Here is a 21,077-nt window from a genome sequence, read left to right as displayed (position 1 = left end):
ATGATACTGTTCATTTCTTTGTCAGTGGGCAAACTTTACAAAATCAGCAAGGGATGAAATACTTATTTCCCCCACATAGCTCCTCCCTGCACAAGGCGGGAGCCCCCACATAGCCTTCTATATACATAGAAACATTCCCCTATGTTCTGCTCTCTCCCGCGCAATGCACAGTTGACGTGTGAAAGGATGTCATCGCATCTGCCATCTCTTGTGCCAATTAGTGGAAGATGGACCAGCGGCGCCTTCCTCCACCAACGTATGTCTTCATCTCAAGGATGTGGATAGCGGTGATGGCAGGAAAGAGCATGGTGTGGCCCAGGGGCCACTTCTTCAGCCCTTTGGCTGTCTCTGTCCGCGGGCCAGACTGGACTAGCCAGAGGGCCGATGTGGCCCGCTGCAGTTTGTCCAGGTCTGGTCTAGCCTGGTGTCCTACTAGCCGAACAGCCCAACTATAAAATTAAAATAAATGATTCCGCCATTCAGACTTTCTAAGTAAGCACACCAGCCTTTTCAGGTTTAAGAAATATATTTAATAACATATGCAATTTTCCTTGTGAAATCTGGTAACAGGACACATTGATTTACAAACATCAACCATGTAACCATCCTAATACAACCAGTGATTCGCAGCCCTAATTGGTGTAATGACTGCACTGGTCACTTCCCACCTGTGGGCATCGTTATACAAATCAACTTTTCATAAATAAAATAATTGGTTAAAACTGTGGAAACGAAGTGAAGCAAAATCTTATAGTCTCTTGGGAAGATGCAATGTCCCAGGTGAGTCTGGAGCCGACTAATGACAAGTCCTCCTGGAGCGCAGTAGTGTTCCCGTATACACTCAGTCACTAAGTTCCTCTTCATCGCTGAAGTACGCGCTCTTTTTGATTCTTGGTCGCCTTGAGGCTCTGGATGTGGAGGTTTCCCCCGCTGCTTGTCTGAATTTGATTTTTTCTTCTTCCATTCTTGCTTGCTGTAATGAAAGAGAAAAACTGAAGATATACAGTATATAATAAAGTATTTCTCCAGTAATCCACAAACTTTCCCCAAGGGCTCAGACGCCCGCCCTGAAATATGGATGTAAAACGTGGTAAATGCATTTTAACAGCAGTATATTTTTTCCGAGCATTAGGTTATACATGTCTAGACTAAATATGAGTAAGTCCTAAAGTAAAAGTAACTAAATTATCTTTGACATTTTCATATTTAGCTGGCACTTCAATTGCCTGCAGTTCACTAGGGTCAAGATCGAGGCCCTAAATGATTGCGCAATAGACCCCTGAGAAGCGCGTAGACAAGAGCGTACGGGGATACGGATTCCATAAACTATGAAATCTATACTTTCATTCAATCCATACCCCCGTTCTGTGTGCATGCTCAGATAAGCGGTGCGCTCCCGTCTGCTGAGCTGGGCAATTCTTAGGGGTCTAATGCAAGATATGTGTCGTTCTCAGGACTTAGACCCCTACCATTCTTGAGGCAATTCAAGTTGCTTGCCAAATATGGAAAGTCAGGCAGAAAGTTTTGTTACTGTTTAAGAAACATGAAAATAATCTTTCACTAAGCCTGCTTTCTAAGTACAGCCTGTAATTAGACAGCAGGATACATGGCATGTTTCATTCTGGGATGCAAGGAAGTCTTCAGGTAATGCTGTTCGGCTCTACAGTAGTCACCAATGCGTCACAAAAGCAGTTTATTAGGTGTATTCATGCCAAGTAGACCGGTCTGTAATGTGCAATACTGGACAATACAGTTGTGCTCAAAAGTTTACATACCCGGGAGAATTTTTGCTTTCTTAGCCTTTTTTCAGAGAATAATACCAACATTTTTTTCTCCACTCATGGTTAGTGGTTGGGTGAAGCCATTTGTTGTCAAACTACTGTTTCTTTTTAAATCATAATGACAACTCAAAACGTCCAAATGACCCTGATCACTTTGTAGCCAATGACAGGTCCACTTGGCCTTGTGTTTTGCCAGTTGTCATGTTGGAATGTCCAAGTACGTCCCATGCGCAGCTTGCAGGCTGAGGAGTGCAAATTTGTCTCCAGTATTTGTTGATAATGTGCTGCATTCATCTTTCCTTCAAATGTGACCAAGTTTCCTGTGCCTTTGTAGCTCACACATCCCCAAAACATCAGCGATCCACATCTGTGCTTTACAGTAGGAATGGTATTCCTTTCATCATAGGCCTTGTTGAATGTAACGTTTATGGTTGTGGCCAAGAAGTTCAATTTTGGTCTCCTCACTCCAAATTACCTTGTTCCAGAAGTTTTCAGGCTTGTCTCTGTGCTGTTTTGTGTATTGTAGGCGAGATACTTTGTGGCATTTGCACAGTAATGGCTTTCTTCTGGTGACTCGCCCATGCAGCCATTTTTTCTCAAGTGCCTCCTTATTGTGCATCTTTAAACAGCCACACCGCTAGTTTTCATAGAGTCCTGTATTTCAGCTAATATTATTTGTGGGGTTTCTTTGCGTCCCGAACAATTTTCCTGGCAGTTGTGGATGACATTTTTGTTGGTCTACCTGACCGTGGTTTTGTTTTTACAGAGCCCATGATTTTCCATTTGTTAATTACAGTTTGAACGTTGCTGACTGGCAATATCAATTCCCAGGATATATTTTTGTATCCCTTTCCTGTTTTATACAGTTCAACTACCTTTTCCCGTAGATCCGTTGACAATTCTTTTGCTTTCCCCATGACTCACAATCCAGAAACATCAGTGGCTGTATGAAAGATGCATGAGTCTGTCTGGATCCCAGAAACTCACTCAGCTTTTATGCACACACACTGATTACAAGCAAACAAGTCACAGGTGAGGATGTTACCTTTAGTAGCCATTCAAACCCATTTGTGTCAACTTATTTGCATGATATCAGACCAAAATCACCAGGTTGTGTAAACTTATGATCAGGGTCATTTGGATGTTTTGGGTTGTCATTATGATTTAAAAAGAGAAAACACAGTAGTTTGACAATAAATGGCTTCACCCAACCACTAACCATGAGTGGAGAAAAAGTTTTGGTGTTATCATTCATATTCTCTGAAAAAGGCCGAGAAAGCAAAAATTCTACCGGGGTATGTAAACTTTTGAGCACAACTGTACTTGTGCTGGAAGCTTATAATCATAAATCACTTGAGAATCCAGCAGTGTTCATACTAATGAAAGGGCGAAGGGGTTCTGGCAGGGGTCTAAAGTGACTGCTGAATTGTGATACTGCACGGTAACAGTTCTCCCAGGTATCACTGATGTCAGCAGGCAGCCACGGGACCATATGTATACAATTGACATAATTGGAGTCACATGCCGACTAGGCGTGTCCACCTTCTTTCTTTACGTCATGAGTTGAGAGAAGCTGGTCATGTTTAGTCAGCATATAACACTAAGTATGAAAATCGCATACATACGGTCATAAGTTCGCCCGCTCATGCCAGTCACAGAGTGACTGTAGATTGTCCCACACCTGGACCACCCATTTAATCTGGAGTTTTATACATTAGCCTTGATTTATGATGCACCAAAATGATGATGAGGCAAATGCCGCTCAATGAATGTGGCACAACTTTTAGATTCCCAGGTACCAATATCAGAATATGACTTTTGTGGTGTAAATTCTAGTGAATCTGTAGGGTTGTACGAAGCCTTGCCACTTCTTGCTAGTCTCTGCCCACCCCACTCGGTGGGGCTAACATAAATTTTGTATTTCAAAAAACATTTGTGACTTTAATGCCAGTTTTCTGGTGCAAAATGCTTGCTGAATTCCCCTAAACCTGCATGGCACCCAAACCTACAAGTCTTCTGCAGTGTTGGCAGGCTATAGCTCCGCAGGAGGCTGCTCTGTAAGACTTCGTACAAAGCAAAGGACAGTACAGTAACAGAAGTCAATTATTATCCCTGTCATGTAATACCTGTACCTGGAATGCTATGGCTTGGCTGAGACTGTCAAGAGCAGGATCTTCACCTTCATCCTCACTCTGTTCATCTTCAACTCTAGAGAGTAAAATTTGTGGACATGTCAGGGTTGTATAATAAGAACAGTACTGGTCATGGTTAAAAGGTGATTTGATTCCTTACACTTCTTCCACTTCTACCCTTCGCTTTCTTTTCTTCTCTTTCTTTTGTGGAGGTTCCCGATCTCCTAGCATATTTTTTGGACAGGCATAACTCAAGTGACCTGGGTCCTTTTATAGTTTACAAAACACAGAAAAATTATATATACACATTTAAAAAAGAAAAAAAAATGAAGACAATCAGTCAACCCATTTTGAGTGGTTGCACACAATTAGTGACAGCTCATGGCTTTTACAGTTTCAAAGGTAATTCCGATGCTTATAGAGAGTCTGTGAGCACGATTTTGTAATGTACAGTAAACCCAAGGCCCTAATGGCGCTGTTATACAGTCTAAGAGGACACTTTAGCTAAAAAAGAAATCCACTTTGTGGTTCTTCTCTAATCACCATTTGAGGTTTTCTACTAGTGAGATTTAAATGCACAGGGGGCCAGACCGGGCACAGGGTCGTCTGCTCCCGGCCAGACCGGGCACAGGGTCGTCTGCCCCCGGCCAGACCGGGCACAGGGTCGTCTGCCCCCGGCCAGACCGGGCACAGGGTCGTCTGCCCCCGGCCAGACGGGGCACAGGGTCGTCTGCCCCCGGCCAGACGGGGCACAGGGTCGTCTGCCCCCGGCCAGACGGGGCACAGGGTCGTCTGCCCGGACCCTCTGTCTGTCTCTGGTGTTTGAATGACAGGTCACTAGTTTGTGAGGGACCTGCCACCTGTTTAAATGTCATGCCAGTGCCATCCTTGCCACTGGCAGCGAGGGAGCAGGTTGATTTAGTAGGCTGGTCTTTAATAAAATGGTGCCAAGCGCAGATTCAGAACTCCGCTCACTGACATCTCGAAAAGACGCCATTGAGCCAAAATCTCAAACTGCATTTCATTGAACAGCCCGGAAATAAATGTGCACTTTTGCTGCCCACGGCAAGGACAGTGCCGACTCATACAGGAAATGACAACGCATAACAGGTCAATTCAAACACTAAAGACAGGTGGAAGGGCCAGACAGGAGCAGAACCCAAAGTGTACAGACCAGCCCCTGTGCACCTAAACCTCATTAGAAGAAAGCCTGTTTTTACTTACCAGTAATAGGATTTTACAGAGTCCACGACAGCACCCACTACGAGAGAGGGGATCCGCCCACCATCCAGACAGGAACCTACAGGTTAAAAGGGGCAATCCCCCTCGCTTCTCCAGTTTGTGTTCCAGAGTACAAAGGATACCACCGATGACTCAGTACATGATAATAATATCTTAAACAATACTAAATACCATCACCTCTATAGAGTGGAGTGATTCCAAAGCACACCTTCCAATAGAGTGCAAAAATTAGTGATTAAATATGGGGGGGAATGTACGGGTGCTGTCATGGACTCTGTAAAATCCTATTACCGGTAAGTAAAAACTGGTTTTCCTATCGCCACGACAGCACCCACTACGAGAGACTTTCAAAGACTATTATCTGGGTGGGACACAGCACTAAGTACTGAACGCCCAAAGTGTAGGCTGGAATTGGCAGATAGATCAAGGCGATAGTGCTTATAGAAGATGGAAGGTGATGACCACGTTGCCGGCTTACATATATCAATGGGAACATCCGCTTTCTCCGCCCAGGATGATGCCATAGCCCGAGTGGAGTGTGCCCTGATGCCCTCTGGTGGTGTCTCTCCTTTGGCAGAATAGGCAAGACATATCGCATCCCTGATCCATCTAGCGATGGAACTTCTTGTGACACTCAAACCTTTCTTCTGATTCTGGAAAGAGACAAACAAAGCCCTACTCTGCCTCCAGCTTTGTGTTCTATCCAAATACTCTAATACTGCTCTTTTAACATCTAGAGTATGACATCTTTTATCCTCCTCTGAAACTGGATTATCATAAAAGGTCGGTAAATATATCTCCTGACTCCTATGAAACCTAGACGCTACCTTTGGTAAGTATGCAGGATCTGGTTTCAAGACAAATTTTGTCCTGAAGGATCATTAGATAGGGAGGATCAACTGATAGCGCTTGGATATCGCTAACCCTCCTAGCAGACGTTAATGCTAACAGTAGAGCTGTCTTTAGGGTTAGAATTTTAATTGAAGTAGATTATAATGGCTCAAAAGGGGGTTGTGTTAGCGCATCAAGCACTAAATTTAGGTCCCAAGGTGGCAATCTAGCAATATGAATTGGGTTACTACGCTCAATTGCTTTAATAAACCTAGAAATCCACCTATATCCTGCCACATTGCTATTATACAGGGCTCCTAGGGCTGACACTTGGACCCTAAGAGTATTAACTGCCAAGCGCAATTCCTGGCCGTTTTGCGGGAATTCCAGAATAGCCGGAATTGGAACATGGTCCGTCAGAGGTTGCTGATGGAATGTAAGGAATTTTTTCCAGACCCTAGAATTTTTGTAGTGATCTCTTTCCTGCTCTTTAGCAAAGTAGATATTAAAGCTTCTGAATAACCCCTTTGCCTTAATAACTCCCTCTCAAGTTCCACACCGTCAAATGAAGACTCTCCATATTGGGATGATGAAATGGACCTTGAGAAAGGAGCCCCGGAACCACTGGTAATACCAAAGGATTGGTCACTGACATCGCTCTGAGTAGAGAAAACCAGGGCTTCTTGGGCCTGAAGGGGGCAATTAGAATTACTCTCGCCCCCTCGTCCCTGATCTTCCTGAGAACTAGAGGAATTAAGCACATCGGGGGAAATGCATAAGCTAGAGGAAAGCTCTAATGGACTTGTAGGGAATCTACTATGCATGGTCGGTCTATTACCCGGAGTGATGCAAACTCCCTGACCTGCCTGTTTTCCCTCGTGGCAAATAGATCTATGACTGGCAATCCCCAGAGCCTGACTATCTGTTTGAACACTTGTCAGTCCAGACACCTTTCCCCCTGCCGAAGGGAATGCCGACTGAAATAGTCTGCTTCTACATTTTGCTCTCCCTTTATGTGAACCGCTGAGAGGGAAAGGAAGTGTGCCTCGGCTAAAGTGAGTATCTGAGCCGCGGTGAACTTTAGAGATTGTGACCTTGTCCCTTCTTGATGGTTGAGGTAGGCCACCACTGTCATATTGTCGGTCTGCACCCGTACGTGCGAACCCTTCAGGGATGTAGAAAGTGAAGGAGCGCATATCTGACCGCCAAGAGTTCTTTTAAAATTTGAGGAGTTTTGGGATTCTGGACCTGACCATTGCCCCTGGGCCGGAATCTCCCCCATGTGGGCCCAACCAAATGGGCTGGCATCGGTCGTGACCACTCTGTCTGGTTTGACACTCCATTGAACCCCGTTTGACAGATGGAGTATGTCTAGCCACCATCTTAGATTGTGAAGAGTGGCTGGTGATAGCCTAAGTCTCCCGTCTAGATAACCCTGAAGCTTTCCTTCTGCTTCTAGGATCTCGGACTGCAGTACCCGGGTATGAGCTTGAGCCCATTGTAGAGCCGGTATACATAATGTCAATGACCCTAGCAGGGACATTGCGTCTCTTAAGGTTAATTCCGGATTCTTCCTCACTGCTTTGACTTTGCGAACAATCCTTTCCTTCTTGTCTTATGGTAGAAAACATGCTTGCTCTTCTGAGTCTAGAAGAATACCCAGGAAAACTTGAGCCGTGGCAGGTTCTAGTCTTGACTTTTCTATGTTGATTACCCAACTGAGGTCCTGCAGAGACGATATTATAGCATTTACACGGGCCTTACACTGGGACTGAATTCCCAACTATTAAGAAATCATCCAAGTAGGGTACCACAAGGGTATCCTTTTCCCTGACATGGGCCATTACCTCAGCAATAATTTTAGTAAATATTCTTGGGGCCATGGAAAGGCCAAAGGGTATTGCCCCGAACTGAAAATGCCTAACCTGATCTTCTAATCGCAAGCCATCCCGAGGAACTGCTGGTGATCCCTGTAAACTGGTAGATGGTAGTACGCATCTTTTAGATCCAATATCAACATGTAACACCTGGGAAATAAAAGTTTAGTCATCGATTTAATGGACTCCATCTTAAAAGCGTGATGTTGAAGAAATGTATTTAATTTTCGTAAATTTATGATAGTCCTAAAGGACCCATCAGGCTTAGAAATCAAAAATAGAGAATAAAACCCTTTTTTCTCCTGACCCATTGGAACTTCTGTAATAACCCGCTTTTTAATTAATTGCTGGATCTCTACTTCTAAGGCCCGTTGCTGAATCGGAGAATCAAGAGTAGTCAAAATAACCTGGTTCGGAGGTATCTTCTGGAACTCCAACTTCAACCCTGACGCTACTACTCCCAGGATCCAGGTACTAGAAGTTATTTTGGTCCACTGGTTAAGGAAGTATCTTAAGGTACCTTCACACATAACGATATCGTTAACGATATCGTTGCTTTTTGTGACGTAGCAACGATATCGTTAAGGAACTCGTTCTGTGTGACAGCGACCAACGATCAGGCCCCTGCTGGGAGATCGTTGGTCGCTGAGGAAAGTCCAGAACTTTATTTCGTCGCTGGACTCCCTGCAGACATCGCTGGATCGGCGTGTGTGACACCGATCCAGCGATGTCTTCACTGGTAACCAGGGTAAACATCGGGTTACTAAGCGCAGGGCCGCGCTTAGTAACCCGATGTTTACCCTGGTTACCAGCGTAAAAGTAAAAAAAACAAACACTACATACTTACCTACCGCTGTCTGTCCCCGGCGCTCAGCTTCTCTGCACTGGCTGTGAGCGTCGGTCAGCCGGAAAGCAGAGCGGTGACGTCACCGCTCTGCTTTCCGGCCACTGTGCTCACAGCCAGTGCAGGAGGAGTGCAGAGAAGCTGAGCGCCGGGGACAGACAGCGGTAGGTAAGTATGTAGTGTTTGTTTTTTTTACTTTTACGCTGGTAACCAGGGTTAACATCGGGTTACTAAGCGCGGCCCTGCGCTTAGTAACCCGATGTTTACCCTGGTTACCCGGGGACCTCGGGATCGTTGGTCGCTAGAGAGCTGTCTGTGTGACAGCACTCCAGCGACGCTGCAGCGATCGACATCGTTGTCGGTTTCGCTGCAGCGTCGCTGAGTGTGAAGGTACCTTTAATCTACCGCCTACTGGGAGATCAGTTTTATCTATAAATTGCGTCTACGTCTTGACGATGAAGAGCTCCCGAAGTATGCACCTTGTTTCTTCGGTTCCGCTGGTTTCCAATCTCTGCTATAGCCCGGGTGGTCAGACTGAAATCTTCGGAAAGGCATCTGTCTTCTAAAGGCGTTTCTAAAAGTAGGATTAAATACCTTAGGAAACGCTTTCTTCCTATCCTCTGCCTTAGCAAGAATATCATCCAGTACGGGGCCAAATAGGTACTCACCCCTGCATGGAATAGTACACAACTTGGCTCTAGCCTGAGCATCCCCTTTCCAGGTTTTAAGCCAAAGTGCGCGATGGGCAGCATTCGAAAGACCAGCCGATCTTGCTGCTAACTTTAAAGAGTCTACCGACGCGTCTGCTAGGTAAGCTACCCCCTCACGGATCTGAGACAAGGAGTCTAGCAGTTTATCCCTGGGCACTCTTGTTTTAAGCTGGTCCTCCAGCTGACTTACCCAGACCATAATAGATCTGGCAGTACAGGTACTAGCAATCGCCGGTTTAAAGGCTCCCGAAGATGACTCCCATACTTTCTTCAGGAACATATCAGCTTTCCTGTCAGATGGGTCTTCAAGGAGACCCAAGTCCTCAAGTGGTAAAGAGGCAGATTTTGAAGTGGAAGCTACGTCCACTTTAGGAACCTTTACCCACTGGGCCAAAAGTTTGGCAAAGGGGTATCTTTTTGCAGCCGATGGTAAAAACCCCTTATCTTGCTTATCCCATTCTCGTCTAACCAGATCTTTCACTGTATCTACTACCGGAAAAGTTCTGCAATTCTTCTGACATAATCCAGCAAACATAACTTCCTGGGTGGATCTAGGTTCTCTATTGTCTGTGACACCCATGGTCGACCGAACCGCCTTAACGCTTCCATATTTTCCATAGAAAAGCACAGTCTTCCTTCCTCATCCGAGGAGGATGGTGATGAAGCGTCCGAACATTCACCTTCTTGCAGAGATGGGCTAGAATCAGACAACACTTCCACACTGGTTTTCTCATGCAGTCTAGTTTTAAGGGAACATCTGATCTCTTCTCTAATAACCTCCCTTAAACTTGATGTACGGAGGGGAGCTTCCTCTTCTAAAGTACGGCAAATGCAAGCCTGACACAACTTCTTTATATAGGTCCAGAAACACATGGGCTACTTAAACATTGATATAGCTGTCTGGCAATGGTTCTGTACATAATGCACACTGTTTATGCTTTGTTTTTGAGGCCTTCTTAACCTATAACAAAGCATAGGAAATGGAACAATCAGCTACCAGGTGTGGAATCATACACGCACCCAAGGCTGATGGAAGAGTACCGGCTCCGTAGGGGGTGAAGTGCCACGAGGCGCTGGGGTACTTGAACTCTGCTTTCCACGCGTCTTATCACTGCTGCGTGAGCGGCTGCCACCGCTCTTTCTTTGCTGCTGCTCAGGCACCTGCGGGTGCTCAGTGTCCCCTACAGAGGGCATCTTGGCGCACACTTACTCTCAGCTGCAGCTCAGATTTAAACCGCCGCGCTTCCTCTGCCGGCCTCCCCCGGAAGTACTTGAACTACTTCCGGGTCACAAGCACTCCAGCCTCCCGGCGCTGCGCTTATGCGACCCAGGTCGGCACTTCCCCAGCACTTGGGTTCGCATGAACATTCCTGCCAGCCGAGGGGGGGTCTGTACACAGTACACCCCAGACGCTGCTTCCAGTGTCCCCGATTCTGCCGTTCTCATGGAAACCGCGCAGAGGCATGGCGGACCCGGGTAAGATTAACCTGCAGGCTCCCGCCGGCCGGACAGGAACCCAAACTGGAGAAGCGAGGGGGACTGCCCCTTTTTAACCTGTAGGTTCCTGTCAGGATGGTGGGCGGATCCCCTCTCTCGTAGTGGGTGCTGTCATGGCGATAGGAAAGTGGATTTTTTTTCTCTAAAAGGTGTTGTTTTAATGTGAAAAAAAGCTTCATTACAGCCATAACTTTACTATAACTTGCCAAATTGTGCTGACAGGTTCTCTTTAAAGACATTTTTCCAAAAACAGCATTTATTATCTGTCAAAAGGATAAGTGATAAATATATGATTTCTGGGGATCTGGCTACTGAGACCACCAGCGACCATTAGAACAGGGGGGCTCAATGACACCAGTTTTAGAGCATTAGTGAGCCACTCCTCACTCCTATATAGAGTAAATGAGAACATACACTGTCTGCAATTGATGAAAACATGATTCCACTATTGTTATACACATAAAAAAACACAAGGGACTTACTTAATATTTCCTTATCAAAGTGTAAAAGCCATTCAACCAAGCCAAGGTGACCTGATATAGCTGGTCCCTAACCTCACCATGTGCCTAACCCCCTAGCTGTGCATCCAGATCTTTCAAGAAAGGTTTTAATGAGAGTTAAGTCATATTGTATCTTTTCCCATATCTTTCCCTCATATCTATAAGAGGCCTGGTAGGCTCAGGTGAGTCATTAGTTAGGAACCATCCTTATTAACTCACCTTGACGTGGTTGGATGGCTATTTGATCTATAAATGTTAACCAAGTACCTCACATTTTTTTACATATACAGCAGTAGTGGAATTCATATATTCATTAATCACAGACACACAGTGTACGTATATTGGCCACAGAGTTTGTGATCTTGTATATTTTACTACTATAGGTGTGCAAGCCCTTTGTTATGGGTGTTATTTGTATATCCTGCTCCAGCCCTCTAAAAATCTGTGTAAAACTTGTCCTGTAATCAAATGGTTTATGTTCAAGTTTTTTTACATTATTTATTAGATTAACATAAATAATGTACCTTCATCCCCGTGCAGTTGCTTTTTATATAGAGGACACTTTAAAGGGAATCTATCACCAGGTTTTTGCCACCTAATCAGAGAGCAGCTTACAATAGAAGCAGAGAACGTCACTAGAGGACTAGTAAACCAGCTGCCAGGTAGTCCGTCCCTGCCCCCACCACTGATTGGCAGCTTTCTGCCTATGAACAGAGCACACTAAAAGCTATCAGTGGTGTGGGCAGACTTATACAGCATTCAGAAACCTGGTAGATCTGCAGCAGATTGCTTTTTATCACAGTTAGGCCGGCGTCACACTCAGCGTATGCAAATACGGTCCGTATATTACGGCCGTAATACGCTGAAAAGTCCCGAAAATAGTGGTCCGTAGCTCCTCCGTAGGCAGGGTGTGTCACCGTTTTTTGCGCATGGCATCCTCCGTATGTAATCCGTATGGCAGCCGTACTGCGTGTTTTTATCGCAGGCTTGCCAAACCGACATACGCCTATACAAGGGATCCATGTGTTAAAAAAAAAATAAAAACATATATACTGTCTATATATATATATATATATATATATATATATATATATATATATATATATATATATATATATATATATATATACAGTGGGGCAAAAAAGTATTTAGTCAGTCAGCAATAGTGCAAGTTCCACCACTTAAAAAGATGAGAGGCGTCTGTAATTTACATCATATGTAGACCTCAACTATGGGAGACAAACTGAGAAAAAAAAATCCAGAAAGTCACATTGTCTGTTTTTTTAACATTTTATTTGCATATTATGGTGGAAAATAAGTATTTGGTCAGAAACAAACAATCAAGATTTCTGGCTCTCACAGACCTGTAACTTCTTCTTTAAGAGTCTCCTCTTTCCTCCACTCATTACCTGTAGTAATGGCACCTGTTTAAACTTGTTATCAGTATAAAAAGATACCTGTGCACACCCTCAAACAGTCTGACTCCAAACTCCACTATGGTGAAGACCAAAGAGCTGTCAAAGGACACCAGAAACAAAATTGTAACCCTGCACCAGGCTGGGAAGACTGAATCTGCAATAGCCAACCAGCTTGGAGTGAAGAAATCAACAGTGGGAGCAATAATTAGAAAATGGAAGACATACAAGACCACTGATAATCTCCCTCGATCTGGGGCTCCATGCAAAATCCCACCCCGTGGGGTCAGAATGATCACAAGAACGGTGAGCAAAAATCCCAGAACCACGCGGGGGGACCTAGTCAATGAACTGCAGAGAGCTGGGACCAATGTAACAAGGCCTACCATAAGTAACACACTACGCCACCATGGACTCAGATCCTGCAGTGCCAGACGTGTCCCACTGCTTAAGCCAGTACATGTCCGGGCCCGTCTGAAGTTTGCTAGAGAGCCTTTGGATGATCCAGAGGAGTTTTGGGAGAATGTCCTATGGTCTGATGAAACCAAACTGGAACTGTTTGGTAGAAACACAACTTGTCGTGTTTGGAGGAAAAAGAATACTGAGTTGCATCCATCAAACACCATACCTACTGTAAAGCATGGTGGTGGAAACATCATGCTTTGGGGCTGTTTCTCTGCAAAGGGGCCAGGACGACTGATCCGGGTACATGAAAGAATGAATGGGGCCATGTATCGTGAGATTTTGAGTGCAAACCTCCTTCCATCAGCAAGGGCATTGAAGATGAAATGTGGCTGGGTCTTTCAACATGACAATGATCCAAAGCACACCGCCAGGGCAACGAAGGAGTGGCTTCGTAAGAATCATTTCAAGGTCCTGAAGTGGCCTAGCCAGTCTCCAGATCTCAACCCTATAGAAAACCTTTGGAGGGAGTTGAAAGTCTGTGTTGCCAAGCGAAAAGCCAAAAACATCACTGCTCTAGAGGAGATCTGCATGGAGGAATGGGCCAATATACCAACAACAGTGTGTGGCAACCTTGTGAAGACTTACAGAAAACGTTTGACCTCTGTCATTGCCAACAAAGGATATATTACAAAGTATTGAGATGAAATTTTGTTTCTGACCAAATACTTATTTTCCGCCATAATATGCAAATAAAATGTTAAAAAAACAGACAATGTGATTTTCTGGATTTTTTTTTCTCAGTTTGTCTCCCATAGTTGAGGTCTACCTATGATGTAAATTACAGATGCCTCTCATCTTTTTAAGTGGTGGAACTTGCACTATTGCTGACTGACTAAATACTTTTTTGCCCCACTGTGATATATATATATATATATATATATATATATATATATATCAGTGAGACACATATATGTATATATATTCTTACTTCATACAGCCGCGATATAGCAAAAAGCTGGTAATTCAATTACCGGCTTTTGCTTTCTCCTTCCTAAAACCCGACATGATATGAGACATGGTTTACATACAGTAAACCATCTCATATCACCATTTTTTTTGCATAATCCACACTACTAATGTTAGTAGTGTGTATCTGCAAAATTTGGCCGTTCTAGCTCTTAAAATAAAGGGTTAAATGGCGGAAAAAATTGGCGTGGGCTCCCGCGCAATTTTCTCCGCCAGAGTAGTAAAGCCAGTGACTGAGGGCAGATATTAATAGCCTGGAGAGGGTCCATGGTTATTGGCCCCCCCCCCCCCTGGCTAAAAACATCTGCCCCCAGCCACCCCAGAAAAGGCACATCTGGAAGATGCGCCTATTCTGGCACTTGGCCACTCTCTTCCCATTCCCGTGTAGCGGTGGGATATGGGGTAATGAAGGGTTAATGCCACCTTGCTATTGTAAGGTGACATTAAGCCTAATTAATAATGGAGAGGCGTCAATTATGACACCTATCCATTATTAATCCAATTGAATGAAAGGGTTAAAAAAAACACACACATTATTAAAAATTATTTTAATGAAATAAAAACAAAGGTTGTTGTAATATTTTATTTAACGCCCAATCCAATCACTGAAGACCCTCGTTCTGTGAAAGAAAAAACATAATAAACCAACAATATACTTACCTTCCGCAGATCTGTAAAGTCCAACGATGTAAATCCTTCTGAAGGGGTTAAAACATTTTGCAGCAAGGAGTTCCGCTAATGCAGGCTGCTCCTTGCTGCAAAACCCCGGGGAATGAAGCTAAATATAGGTCAATGATCTATATTTAGCTTCATTTGCGGTGAGGCGCCCTCTGCTGGCTGTTCATAGATCGTGGGAACTTACCTAGAAAGCCTGGGAGCTTTCTAGGTAAGTTCCCACGATCTATGAACAGCCAGCAGAGGGCGCCTCACCGCAAATGAAGCTAAATATAGATCATTGACCTATATTTAGCTTCATTCCCCGGGGTTTTGCAGCAAGGAGCAGCCTGCATTAGCGGAACTCCTTGCTGCAAAATGTTTTAACCCCTTCAGAAGGATTTACATCGTTGGACTTTACAGATCTGCGGAAGGTAAGTATATTGTTGGTTTATTATGTTTTTTCTTTCACAGAACGAGGGTCTACAGTGATTGGATTGGGCGTTAAATAAAATATTACAACAACCTTTGTTTGTATTTGTTTGTGGACCCTCTCCAGGCTATTAATATCTGCCCTCAGTCACTGGCTTTACTACTCTGGCGGAGAAAATTGCGCGTGAGCCCACGTCAATTTTTTCCGCCATTTAACCCTTTATTTTAAGAGCTAGAACGGGCAAATTTTGCAGATACACACTACTAACATTAGTAGTGTGGATTATGCAAAAAAAAATGGTGATATGAGATGGTTTACTGTATGTAAACCATGTCTCATATCATGTCGGGTTTTAAAAAGGAGAAAGCAAAAGCCGGTAATTGAATTACTGGATTTTTGCTATATTGCGGCTGTATGAAGTAAGAATATATATACATATATGTCTCACTGACATACATATATATATATATATATATATATATATATATATATATATATATATATATATATATATATATATACATATATACCTATTCTATGTGTACATATTTATTCTACCTATTCTGTAAGCTGTCAGTGTGATTTTACTGTACACCGCACTGAATTACCGGCTTTTCTCTCTAACAGCGCTGCGTATTTCTCGCAAGTCACACTGCTGGTCCGTGTGTAATCCGTATTTTTGGGGCTTCCATAGACTTTAATTGGCGTTTTATTTGCGCAATACGGTGACAAACGCAGCATGCTGCGATTTTCTACGGCCGTAGAAAGCCGTATAATACTGATCAGTAAAATACGGCAGATAGGAGCAGGGGCATAGAGAATAATTGTGCCGTATTTTTTGCGAGTTTTACGGACGTAGTTTCTGCGCACTTACGTCCGTAAAACTCGCAAGTGTGACGCCGGCCTTACAGTAAGCAACCAAATAAGGGTACATCAGGGTTTTTGCCCTAACATCATGCTGCTCCCAGAAGGGGTTACCAAAGCCTGGTGACAGATTCCCTTTAAGAGACATTACAGCCTTAGGATTTTTACAGAATGTATATTTTTCCGTATACTTGTCCACTGTAAAAATAATAAAATTAGCAGCAGCAGTTAGTGTTTGCAGGCTGCAGTAGTCATACTCTGCACAAGACCAATACAGCCATTCTCTGGGCTCAGCAGCATCACCACTAAATGCAATGATTGGCTGCAGCGGTCACATGCACACATGCTGCAGCCTGTCAACAGAGAGCGGTGAAGAAGCATAAGCTGAAATGGTTGTGATAGACATACAACCCTATGGAGCAGTGAATATTTTCTATGGGACAATAGTGGTAGTGTTTGTAAAGCAATCCTGATACCGATGTACCCACCCCACACTCATAGCATCTGGACTTGTCCGTGTAGTTCCGCCTCCGGATGAACTCCGCCGCTCGGCCATTGTCGATGGCGATACTAGCTCTTATTACCCTGCCAAAGAGCTGAGACAAGCAGAGATAAGGTACACGCCATGTAATGGGTACACGCCATGTAATGAGCACGCGCAGTAAGACGGCAGCACACCTGCTTGTTGTTCAGCGCGCGGACGCAGGTCTGCGCAGGCTCCTTATCTAGGAACAGCACAAACGCAACGCCCCTGCTTCTCCGGGACTCCTTGTCCTTTAGGATAGTAACTCTGAAAGGCAGAAATACACAGGATTACCGTAATAACGTGATCACTTTCCTCCAGGATTGCAGCGGTCACACAAGCCAGACTGACAGCACAGAATTACACACTGACTACTAGCCATGGATCGGATTATTTGCATTACTTACTTGACTACTTTACCATATTTTGAAAAGATCTGGAAAAAAAAAAAAAAAAAGACATTTGGATTTTAGTTTTTAATCAGCACACGCTTTATTAAAGGCAATCCGTCACCTTACTGTGCTTCATTATTAGGCCATCTATAACAATGGCCCTCAGCCATGCCCGATCCTTAGCCCCTGACACAGCGCAGAGGGCTAATACGCACACCAGCAATATTCTAGCTGTGCACCCACTGACACCCCGCTAGCAGGGCATTGCTGTGCTATGTACGTACCCTATGGAGATCATTGTTAGTCAGCGAGAATGGCAGATTGGACACATACACAGTACTCTTGCTAGGTGCGAGCCCTCCGCTCATGGTATCTGGGGACCACCACCTGAAATAGAAAGAACACACCTTAAGGCTATGTGCACACGTTGCAGATTTGACTGTGGAATTTTCTGTGCAGATTCTGCATTTCTTGGCAGAAAACTCAGGTCAGAATCTGCGCCTTTTCTTAGTGTGTGCACATGTTTGTGCGGATTTAATCCTTTTTTTACCCCTGCAGATTTCTATTATGGAATGGGTGCAGGAACGCAGCAGATCTGTACAAAGAACTGACATGATCCTTTTTGGCTATGTTCACACGCTGCGGATCATGAGTTTACAGTACAATGTAAACCTATGGGAAACGCAATCCGCATTGCACATGCTGCGGGGAAAAAAGCGCGGAAACGCAGCGGTTTACATTCCGCAGCATGTCAATTCTTTGTGCGGTATCCGCAGTGGTTTTACACCTCCTCCATAACAGAAAACCACAGGTGTGAAACCGCAGTGGAATCCGCACAAAAACAGTGATAAATCCGCAGGAAAAACGCAGTGTTTTTGCCCTGCGGATTTATCAAATCCGCTGCAGAAAAATCCGCAGTGGACCATTCTACGTGTGCACATACCCTTTGGAATCTGCTGCGTTATCTGTGCAGATTTTCCGCACCATTAGCACAGCAATTTTTTTTGCCATTGATTTATATGGTACTGTAAATCACTTGCGGATCTGCAGTGTTTCTGTGCGGAAAACAAAGCTGCAGTTCTGCAGGAAATCTGCAACGTGTGCACATAGCCTCAGATGTGACATATCATTATGTAGACCGCCAACCTGTTTAGTGAACGTAGCGGCAGCGTTCTAACCAATAAAAAGGACATCTAAAATGGCGCAAAAAACACCCTATTTATCTTTAATCAAACTGTGGTTCAGTTCACCACTTCGGGGGTCCCGGCTCTACATTTAAAGAAGCAGTTACCCACCACTATCCCTGCACTGAATACTGTGACTGATGGAAAGTCGACCATGGAAATAAGCAAGGTATTACTTATTCCAGACAAAACAGCTATAATGTGAAGAGAGGCTAAAAGGACATGACAATTATTTTACTAAATTATGTTATAAACAAACCTGGCATTTCAGGCCGTGTTCACACTACCCATTTCTCCTGACTCGTCTGATGCACCTTGTGCACAAACCTTGTGCAATCTGCAGAACGCTCGGGACTGTTTTCTTTTTTAATAAATGCCTATACGGTTTTTATACTGTATTTGGGCCAAAAATCTGTTTTGCAACTGGGTTTCATTTAAAAGTAAAAAGTTTTATCTTGGCTTTTGGTTTCCCTGCACATTCAATACAGAGATGGCGTGTCATCCGAGTGGATCTCAGAAAAAGCTAGAAAAAAAACTAAACTTACAATGTCATTGGCAGACCGTCTCAGGTTCTGCACAAAGGGTAGAGATGGCAAACGGTGAAAAATTGGAAGCCAATTGTTAATAATGATTTTCGCCCCGATTACATGCACTTGGTGGACAATCCTTCTAAGTGACGCTACTATAGGACGGGGTTTCCATCACGGCGACCCGGCCAGAACGCTGACAGAAACGGATATCGGCTAATATTAAAGGGGCGCTCCAACCTTACAGGAGCCATAAACAGCAGATCGGTGGTAATCCCAGGACACGGTGCACTAATATAGCACAGAGCCACCTATGTAGCCATGGGGCAAACTGCACAGCTTGCATGACTGTCTGATCGGCAGCAGCGGTGCCTCCCCACCAGTCTACCACGGACGGGATGGCAGTCATACAGGCTGGGGAACAGAGACCAGATGTCCCGTCATGGCCCTCTCAGCCGAGCATACGTCCCGGCCTGCGGCTCACCAGTCTCCGCTCACACTTCCTAGGAGCTCGTCGTCCGCTCCGCTCCACCGTCCATCTCTCCTCTACCGCAGCTCTGCGAGCTCACTACTCCGTATGCAGGAGACACGACTTCACTACTTCCGTCTCCACCGCAGGCGCCATTTTGAAGGAGCCACTTCATAGTCTAAACGCGACCCTGGTCTCTGAAAACATGGCCGCTCCGCAACCCTGAGTGGGTCCGGGATGTGGTGTACACTGTATCAGAGCAGTGGACGTGTTCTCTCACCCTCAGTCCGGGGGAGTCGGGGGACATTGTCCCCTTGCAGGAAATATTAGTCCCCTGTTGGAATTCTAGTATAATAAATGCGGTTTTACTCACCCTCCCCGGGTCCAGGGCTCAGCTTTTGCTGCAACTCTGTCAAGGGCAGAGTTCAAGTCCACTTACCACTCCATGATGCAGACAATTGTGCGAACATAGCCCTATACAGCGGGGATAATACACTATGTCCTGCTGTACTCCTCTTCTGGCGGAATGAACACGGAGGCATACACAAAGGGAAGGCCTTAGGAGCAGACCGCCATGGCGTTGGGAACTTGTCTATGTCATTCTAAAGACGTAACCAGAATATATGTATACCACCGGCGCTCTCTCTTTAGTATTGGGATAAAACAACCTTGCTAGTGGAAGGATACACACCCCCGTTTCTGGGGTCCTCCATTGTCCTCCAACCACACATATATACAGTAGATTAAATCCACTGAGCACAGAGTTAGATATAAGACGCCCTGCTCAAATGGAAGCTAAGAAGGAGCGAGCAACTTAAACATGTCAAGAAAAGTGATATTGACTTAATAACTAGTTGTAATAAGTGATGAGCGAACGTGCTCGGAGAACGTGCTATAAGGTGTTATCCGAGGATCTCGGGCATGCTCGAATATTATGTTCAGGTCCCTGCTGCTGTTAGACAGCCACAACTCGTGGGGATTCCCAAGACATGCAGCCACGCATCGTTAAAATGCAACACATATAAAGAGAACACAAACCAACCAGGTTACATAGTTACCCAAAAGTGATGAGTGCAAGATATTAAAAAAGGACAACCTCCTGGAAGCTTTCCTGCTTGATGCTTTCAGCTGTTCAGTGTTGGCCACTCCCCTATCCTATATATACACTATATATACTGGCCTCTGGCAAGCAGGCATTGCCAGAGTTAGCTTCATGCTGCATGGTTCAGGAGCTGGAGGAGTTTTGTTGGTTGAGGAGGAGTTTGGTGAATTTAACTAAAGGCTGTTGCTTGGCTTTGGTTGTATGCAAATCCTCTTCTCCTACTTTGGGTTTTCCCTTCCTTCACTCCTATGTGTTCCACTCTTGATTGTGAGAGCATATCTGTATGATTGGTATTCTCCTTTATCCCTGTGCTTATTCCCCTGTTAGAGTGGTTGGTGTATTATGGTACACTACTACTTCCCTCTTCCCTGGGTGGGGGTAGGGAACAGACTTAAGGCAAATTCAGGAGCTCAGCAAGGTACATGGCCCTGGCGTCTTCACTAGAGTTGAGCGACCTTGACCTTTTTAGAGTCGAGCCGGGTTTCGCGAAACCCGACTATCTCAAAAGTCGGGTCGAGTGAAATCGCCCGATTATGACGTAAAGTCGGGATCGACCGAAACACGAAACCCAATGCAAGTCAATGGGGCAGCATAGTCGGCAGTGAGTGGGGGCCAGGAAAACACCTAGAGTGCCCATTTTAATGTCAAAACCATCCATTCTTCTTAATG

The 21,077-nt window shown here is 44.7% G+C and overlaps 1 protein-coding gene across 3 annotated transcripts; it reads right to left on the bottom strand.

Moving 5' to 3' along the window:
• Positions 1-507: 507 nt before the first annotated feature.
• ZCRB1 (zinc finger CCHC-type and RNA binding motif containing 1) lies at positions 508-19,444 on the bottom strand. Of its 3 annotated transcripts, none has more exons than XM_069764749.1 (8): positions 19,322-19,444; positions 17,411-17,513; positions 17,142-17,170; positions 16,890-17,001; positions 16,700-16,807; positions 4,074-4,180; positions 3,914-3,989; positions 508-973 (listed from the first exon to the last, which is right to left on the bottom strand). In XM_069764749.1, exons 2-8 carry the CDS (start codon positions 17,492-17,494, stop codon positions 842-844), a joined length of 648 nt encoding a protein of 215 aa, XP_069620850.1. In that variant the 5' UTR covers positions 17,495-17,513; positions 19,322-19,444; the 3' UTR covers positions 508-841. The 3 variants fall into 3 exon arrangements, with proteins under 3 accessions (XP_069620850.1, XP_069620848.1, XP_069620849.1); XM_069764747.1 differs by having other exon boundaries at positions 691-973; positions 3,908-3,989; XM_069764748.1 differs by having other exon boundaries at positions 691-973; positions 3,908-3,989; positions 19,336-19,443.
• Positions 19,445-21,077: the final 1,633 nt, after the last annotated feature.

The sequence above is a fragment of the Ranitomeya imitator genome, chromosome 4, assembly GCF_032444005.1.
Source record: "Ranitomeya imitator isolate aRanImi1 chromosome 4, aRanImi1.pri, whole genome shotgun sequence".
Taxonomy (NCBI): Eukaryota; Metazoa; Chordata; class Amphibia; order Anura; family Dendrobatidae; genus Ranitomeya; species Ranitomeya imitator.
Note: the sequence above shows the minus strand (reverse complement) of the source record. Positions and strands in the feature narration are given on the sequence as shown.

Coding starts and splice junctions, on each gene's coding strand:
- ZCRB1 (XM_069764747.1), bottom strand. CDS start 17,494: ATGAGCGGAGGGCTCGCACCTAGCAAGAGTACTGTGTATGTGTCCAAT. Junction 16,808..16,889: donor GCGCGCTGAACAACAAGCAG/GTGTGCTGCCGT, acceptor TGCTTGTCTCAG/CTCTTTGGCAGGGTAATAAG. Junction 3,990..4,073: donor AGGGTAGAAGTGGAAGAAGT/GTAAGGAATCAA, acceptor TTTACTCTCTAG/AGTTGAAGATGAACAGAGTG.